General features: G+C 46.8%; 2 protein-coding genes across 2 annotated transcripts; both read right to left on the reverse strand.

The window, feature by feature from the left end:
- CCOS01_16902 (uncharacterized protein) lies at positions 1–2,037 on the reverse strand (the record flags this gene model as incomplete). Its single annotated transcript, XM_060465037.1, has 2 exons — positions 1–218; positions 1,038–2,037. The coding sequence occupies 2 exons, from the start codon at positions 2,035–2,037 to the stop codon at positions 1–3; spliced, it is 1,218 nt and encodes a 405-aa protein (XP_060304402.1).
- A 2,987-nt stretch (positions 2,038–5,024) lies between these two features.
- Positions 5,025–6,180, reverse strand: CCOS01_16903 (uncharacterized protein; the record flags this gene model as incomplete). Its single annotated transcript, XM_060465038.1, has 2 exons — positions 5,025–6,004; positions 6,057–6,180. The coding sequence occupies 2 exons, from the start codon at positions 6,178–6,180 to the stop codon at positions 5,025–5,027; spliced, it is 1,104 nt and encodes a 367-aa protein (XP_060304403.1).
- Positions 6,181–8,078: the final 1,898 nt, after the last annotated feature.

The following is an 8,078-nucleotide window of genomic DNA, read 5'->3' on the forward strand; positions in this document are numbered from 1 at the left end:
TCAGATCATATCGCTCATCTGATCTGCGTCTGCCTCTACATCCACAGACGCCATACCGCCAGCTCCTGTGCGAGCTAGGGCTTCGGTAAGATACACGCCGAACACTGTGGACAAAAGATACTCTGCTCCAGTCGTTCCCAGCTCAGTAAGGAGCATCTCGGGAGAATTGTCGACATCCTCGCTCGAGCCACTGAAAAGGTGAAGGATCTTGTAAAGTGCTGTAGAGTTGTTACTTCAATCATCGCTCATCGAGGCCGTGATGTTGGGATCTGTGTATCGCAGCCAAGTCTCATTCATCGTAATGACGTGTCCGCCACTCAAAGAATTTGGATGAAAAGTTTCTTTCATGCGCTTCCTGCTATTAAAAGCCGAGTAAAAAGTGCTTCCATCCTTGGAGGACATCATTGAGGAATTGGAAGGCATCCAGCTTGCTAACAAGCCACAGGTGAATACAAGGTCGTTCGCCGCAGACTGGGGATTCGATAGCTTTCCAGCTACCTTGATCACCAAGTTTCGATTCCCGTCAATTGAGTAACCTGTCGTGAAAGTGGAGTTATGTTGGACTGATCTCGTCCACCATACATCTTCGAGTTCTGGAGGATTGAGCTTGTAGGTCTGACATTCAGGGTGTCCAAAACAGTTCAGGGCATCCGTTGGATACGTGAGCTTCTCCTTTGTGTCCAAAACGCTGGCCAAATTGTGAACCTGGCATTTCGACTGTACGAAAGGCTGAAAAAACGGTCTGTCTTTTGCGTCGTTCTCGGTGTCGTTATAGTCAACAAGTCGAGCCTTGATATTATATCGAGAGTTGCGCGATAAGATACCAACATCATTGTCCTCAATGAGCTGCTGAAAGAGACCCAACCTAGACAGTAGAAAATGGAATGGAGTAGTTGAGAGCGATGTTTTTCGACGTCCGACTGGGACGTGCACCAGGTCCCTTCGAAGATCAGCCGAGGGAAGTTGGAAAGTGAGATTATATTATAAATAGGTCGATCGGACGCTATATGCCCAATTCCAGATCTCTGGAAACCCACCAGCTGGGCACCAGGACTGAACGATTCCTTCGCTCTTCGAGCATAGCATGGAAAAGATGGCGATATCATTCAATATTCGAGGCCAAACCTCCTCAGGGCTGTAGTCGTAGACGATGGGCATTTTGATCTCGCTAAATGCGCTCGCGTGGTCCAATGGAAATCTCTCCAGGGTCGGAATAAGCATAAAGGCGGACATCGGACCAACGACAGTAGACATGAGTGTAGAAAACACCAGGTAACAAGTCAGAACGATTTCCGTGAGAGAAAGATATTTGAATCCCATGTGCCACAGAGGTGAAGACGGAGCCAAGATGTATTCCAAGTCTCCGACCCGATAGGCTCCGGTGAGGAATCCTAGCTTCACGCCCTCCCCTACTAGTCTGCGTCGACACATGGCCAGCATAATGAAAGAAAGAGAGGCGACGATGAGAATTTCGTGTAGTTTTGCTGGTAGCTGGAGTGAATTGATGATGACGTCCGCGTTGATCCCTCGATCTGGAGAAGGACCCTCTAAGGCGAACCAGTATCGTTCTTTCCATCCAAGCCATAGAGCGAATGCTGTTAAAGCTAGAGCAGCTGTGTGCACAGCAACCTCAACCTTGCTATGCTTCCAAAACGATGTTCGCGTGATTGCTTTGGGCTTCCTGTGATCCCCACACGCGCACCCACTCAGCCTTCTAGGAAGATTGGGACCGCTGAGGATGTCATTGGACAACACTGTCACCGTATCGTCACCTTTGCCACAAAAGGAGTTATAGCGAGGGGTCAAATCATGATATTTTTCCAAATCTTCCATGTGCGGGCTACGCAAATTTTCGTGAGGGCAAGCCTTCTCTGCAGCAGCGTCGATTGTTGTTGAGAGAGATCTATCGTGGTCGGGCAAATGCTGGCTGGCGTTGCGAATGGTGTTGTTGGAATTGGAATGAGTCTCGGATACGATAGATTGCCTAAGGGCGCCGTCCAAACGGCTAAGTTGTGTTGTAGTCTGTGGAAGTGCCATGGTAATATCTCGCTGATACAGAATGCACTGTTCGTCGGCAGTATTGTTACATTAGATGACCAGGCTGGCTAGGAAGAAGACCTGTTCTTATAACGATTTATAGCGTGTCTGGCTTTGTCTTGGTACATTTCTTAGTTCTGATGTACAACACAGAGATTCCACCTCCTTTCCGTCCCTCAAAGTGTATCTTCAACACCGACTGCAAGCCCGAGTTTTCGAAGATAGCTGCATCTAGGCAGTCGTGCGTTTTGCAACAATCGGTTGTGGAAAGCCGCCAGTAAACTTTGTCAAATGCTTTAGGTAGCCCACAAATTCTGTTTGCGGTGAATCTCAAGCATGCTGTGGAGGCTTCCTAAAGAAAGGAATAAACCTTGGAGGCTCAGTCGTCAAGTAAAATTGTCTTGACACCCACATGACACCGTAGTCTCGCCAATCCTTCCTGCGCACGAGACCGCCAACGCGTTCCCGCTCCAGACATAGCGAACGCCATGGAATTGAAGTCAGACACGGCTGATTATTGAAAGCGGGCCTTTTATCATGTCCAGCAAGCCAATTGGCTTAAGACTAGAATGAACGGAAAATCTGACGGGAAGGCTTATAACTCTTAGCTGATATAAGATATCTGCATCGAGAAATGCGGGGCAGCAAGCTCACAAAATCATACGACAAAAAAGGATATTGCTTTGGCTTCCGACTGAACTGACCATGATACTGGAGCGTACTCTTCAATATTGTTGAACATCGATGCAAATTTGTCCCTTGCCTAGGATCGGTCAATGACATAAGGTAGCTATCAGAATATGTGTACTACAATTCATCATACTATCGTGTTCACCAGAATTCTTAATTCAAGCTCTCTTTCACCAATGCACCGTTACAAATACAATGATTTCACAGCATACAGAATGCTTCATGATGACAGTCAAAACGTTCAGGCGATCCTTGGAGGCCGAAGGGCGTCGTTTAATTCCAAGTTCTAGTACCTTGTCATAGCCGAAGGGAATGAGGTGTTTGGCCTGCAGTACGTTTGCTTTCAATTCACCATAAGACTGATTCGTGGATCTTGCCTCATTGCTGAATCGTGCAGACGTTGGCCCACGAACTGCCTATACGCTTTACCGCCACAGCTCGACGACATGACTGAATTTTTCAACAGCACAGACGGCTGCAAAATATCTGCATTAAGAATACGGTTGACTTACAAAACGTATTCTCCGGCCTGCGAGGCTCTTCTATCCACTCTCCAATATCCCTTCGCACTAGCCTCCATGCGGCATCACAACACTCCTTTACGAAATGCCATCAATAATTGGATGGGCGCTTTACCTAATGATTATATTTCGCTTCTTCAAAAGGAAGAGCAATGGGCTCTTGTCCTGCTGGCTCATTTCTGTATCCTAATTCACCGGTCCGAAACACGTTGGTTTATGAAGGGTCACGGATCGCGACTCCTCCAGTCAACAATTGGACGTCTCGATAATCAGTGGAAAGATTACGTCCAGTGGCCACTGGAAGAAATTGGAGTGTGTAGACTACCTTATATTTGGTAAGACATGATTGTTCGTGACATCGTTACGTGCATCTTCCAGCAACAGTTGGCTGTGTGAGCAATTAATTCATGCTGAATACCGGCCTACCTAAGTTGCAAGGCAGAGGTACAGGGCTCTAACTCCTATGGGATTGCTAGAATGAGGCGAAAGTATGTTTACGGGGTATCTATACCATGTTCAATCGCAACGTGGAAGTCTTCAAGACGTAGTTCACAGGAGAGAGAATACAAGAAAAGACAAAACCCCATAGCTTACGGCAGTTGGTGTGTATTCATAGAACGCACTTGGCCTCATAACCATACACATATCACGACCGATTTCTCCTTATGTTGATAAGATGGGGGCCGTACTATTCAGTCAATATATCTCGTAAGTGACAACAGTAGCGGAGCGTTATCTTGTGTCTGATCGCTATCTCTGAAGCACCTCCAGTAACCTTTTCCGCTGTCCATCGTCTACGTATAAATGATACTTTGGCTAAAACCTTGTACAAGACGTCAAAAGCTTTGATTTTGTTCTCGCGACAGCGATGTGGAATTGGGACCGACGTGGTTTAGTTCGCTTCAGCTGCTCTTTCATTTTTCTGCTTTTGATGGCTGCGCATTGCGTCCAGCAGACGTTACTCAAAGTAAGGTATCTACAAAGGTCTTCTCACTACCTGCGCATACGTCGGTCAGTTCCATCGAATCAATGACGACTTGGCGCTCTCTGCTGCGGTAGAGAAGAGGTGACGGGTAATTGAATTATACCATACTGTATGTCATTGCGGCGTTGCTTACGATCGGCCAATGGATCTTCCCGAACGTTTGCGACTATGGGGCCACAGACTTGGGCATACGTGAAGCCCAAGGTCTGAAATGTTACTCAATCTCCAGACTTGTATTATTGTATATAAAAGGCAGAACCAAGCTGAGCGACGTTACTTTCATGTATCAAGTCGTAAGGTAGGTAGACTTGATAGGTTACTCAGACAATCTTCCAATTCAGTACTTGAAAACAACGTAGGACGAACCCATGATTACCGACGGCGAGCCATTGAGTCATGAGGCGTCCAGAGAGGATTATGTCTTCATCATTTTACCTGCATCGTGGATACCATGACTCAAAGAAGTGTAATGAGTACCATTTGAGCATATCTGAAGAGCATGTCCCTCCCCACTATGATAGGCGGAGCGGTGACGGAACTACTAAACCTCGATCATAAAAGGCTCATTTTCCTTCTCGAATTGGCCATGACGATTGTTGGAAGTGAATCTTGCCTTCTTTAACCTACTTCTAAGGAATGACTATTCAAATTCAATAAGAGCTAAGAATTCTTCCTCCACTGTCAAGCAGCCCTTTAAAAAGTGCGTCTTGTCAAATTAGCTCTCCACCAGTGGAGACTTTAAGTGTGTCTGCCGCAACCGGGTGTACAAGTCACTCGGCGTATGTTGAAATTTACAGAGAGATGCCCAGCGCACTGACCAGGTCAAAGAGGTCCCAGTTGACTCGGAGACCAACAACTGTGCCGTCCTGCCACCTAGCAATCGTGTAATGCAACAGGTCAAAGTCTTTCCCAGTGGCCGAGATCGGCTTTCCAGATATGTACTCGGGCAGAACCAGTTCACCCTTGTGAGTGCCGCTGAGAAAGGCAGCGGAAGCAGTCCAGTCCCCCTGGCCCACGGTCTGTCGGTAGGGTTGATTTTCGAGTCGTAGATCGGGAAATGCGGTCTTCAAGTTGTTAAGCCAGTCGATGTATCCCTGCGGACTCAGTGGCTGATCAGAAAGGCCAAAGATCTCGGCACTCGGCGATAATTTGAGGCCTTCCAAAGTAAATTTACTGTCATTCAGAGCATTATCGGACTGTGCCATGTAGGCTTTGTTAAGGTATGAGGTGTCTGTGTTGTTGGGACCCGTTGATAGCGGCGACGCAAGATTCAGTTCCAGATCAGGTAGATTCTCGGCCGGTCTGTTCGGCAACACGCCAAGCTGGCGGTAAATCAAAGGGTTGTCGGACCACAGGTATTCCTCCACCATCCATCCGTTGTTCCAGCGGGCGATCGTCATCAAGTCGTATTGGACTGGCTTGTTTGTAGGAGGTAGATAGGTGCCGTCAAGATTAGTCAAGGGGCCATTCTGAATGCCGGTGATGGTCTCAATGGCCACTGTCCAATCTCCTTCTCCGAACAAGATCTTGTAGTCGTGATTATGCAGGGTCAAGTCAGTGTTGGAGTACACGACTACAATGTCTTCAAGATGCTCTGTCAGGTTTCTGATGGCCGTCCCTTGATAGACCTTGACATTTTCATCATGATGGAAGCGAGCTAGATCTCGGGCATTGAAAGCGTCGTCAGATAGCTGCATCTGCCTTGTGTTCTGATCCACTGTCCAGTGTGTGATGTTGTTTTGGTTCGTTGGAGACTCCAGGGGAGGCGTGTCTGATGAACTTTTAGTCGCCTACAAGGTATGGTCCTTAGGCTAGCCTCTTACCTCGCCTCAGAATATGCCTCCCCGAGGCAGCTGCCGCGCGCTGTATGTGCACTGGGACAAGTCCACCACAAGCCGATGTCTTGTGGTTTATTGTCAAAAGTAACGCAGTAGTAAGGAAGTTCATGATGAATGGTGCTCGGGTTGCTTCTCGATATTGATGTGGTGATATGAAAATGGTTCCTTTGGTTGGGACATTCCGGATTTATAAACAATTCCTATGAGATTTTACTACTACATCGTAGGTAGCTTTCATCCACTTCTAGTGATTTATAATCCTTCAAGCAGAGAAGAGCTGTGAATCAGTGTCACTATCCCTAGCAATCTCGGCACTTCATATTCTAGGCCGTGGGCGATAATGATGAGTCACGATTGGTCCCAGTTGAGGTCATTTCAACGGCCTTTGGCAGGTCTCGAGCACTTCAAAATACCGCATGGCTGCAATACTCGACATACGTAATTGCCGCGCTGTGTCGTACTACGCCGCAACCGGACTCCGGTGTGGATTCCACCTTTCGCCCATCAGTTAGCACTTTATGCCGTATACCGTATACCGTTTACCACATAGTGTTCACCGTATACCGTACCTCTAGTCCGCATAGTGTGCCGTTGCTTATTTCCGTCAGTAGCTATTAGGTCATCACCTTCTAAAATGACAAGGCCCATCCAATCACGTGTTCCACACTCTTTTGCCATGCCTCAACATTGAAAGCATAGATAGACTGCATTTCCCGTGGAAGGCCGAGCGAAGGGGGGAGAGGGGGGTGGCAGCATTAGTGGCCATATAGTGATTGAAGTCCCTAAGTATCTTGCTGGACTGTCAGTAGCTGGTTACATTGCACTACTGTACTAGTAACTGAAATTCTCCCTTGTCCACTTAACGAGCACTTGAAGATGTGCTGAATCCCGTAGCATCCATATACTTCGGTGGCTTGGCAATGCATGTCATTCATTCTTGTCCTTTCGTTTAGGAGCGAGAGTGCGCACTGAAGAGACTTGGGAATCATATGGAGTAGAAAGATTGACAGTGGCGCTCGTCGAATAGGGGATCGATTATTCTCTTTCTCTTCTCTTGAAAAGTCAGTCGAGGTCTTGCCCATACTCTGACCCACTCACTCCGGCACTCATCGTTTTACAAGGTTCCTTGAGGCTCGTTATCGCAACACGGGTTGGTTATATCGGTGCTTGTGTCTTACTTTTGCAAGTCGATTCGCATTCCCCTCGAATGTTCAACGCAGCCATCACATACTCAGCCAGAGCTTGCGAAAGAACAAGTACCACACCCAGTCCCAGCTAGCTCTCAATGTCTGGATCCAGCTGTGCGACTCTCGGTCCTCAACCCCAGCTTCTAATTGCCTCCGTCCAGGTTAGGTTCGTCGGATGGCACACCCTCAATAAGAATCGCTCAGCGAAGGTGCTCGGTATATATTTCCGTAGTTTGCAATCAGACCAAGCGTTAAGAGTCGCGCATCCTACTTAACACCTTCTTATCGCGTACTAGTATAGCAAACCCGTAATATTCACAGTATTCTTCTCTTTATTATGAGTCTCGTAACTGACCGAGGGTCACGTGGAGAAAGCCCGCTCTGTTGTTTATACCGATTATACAACATAGCCCGAGTCACTACTTAGTTAATGCCCTGTCAGTGGTCACTATGATAGGGAGCCTGACATACGCGCGTCGCGCCTAAAAAGAACACCTTCCCTCCTCTAAACACAAAGAAATTAAGACTTCCTCTACTTAGCATTACACAAACACGCCAATGATAATAATTAGACAGCACACGGATAGTCCAAATCAAAACCCTACATAATAATCGGCACCGAATCTAATCTTTAAAAGGCAAAGCAAGCTCGCGCCGCAATACACTAATAAGCTCGAAATCTTATACTAAATATAAGTCTAAAAAAACTTCGTTATTTACAACATTACACTCAGCTAAGAAATTAAATATAAAAACGAAACACTATAAAATTTTAATAATACTACGTATAATATATATAAAGTCTATTAGGCCTCGCTAG

This window comes from Colletotrichum costaricense, assembly GCF_030867565.1.
Source record: "Colletotrichum costaricense strain IMI 309622 chromosome Unknown Scaffold_35.1, whole genome shotgun sequence".
NCBI lineage: Eukaryota > Fungi > Ascomycota > Sordariomycetes > Glomerellales > Glomerellaceae > Colletotrichum > Colletotrichum costaricense.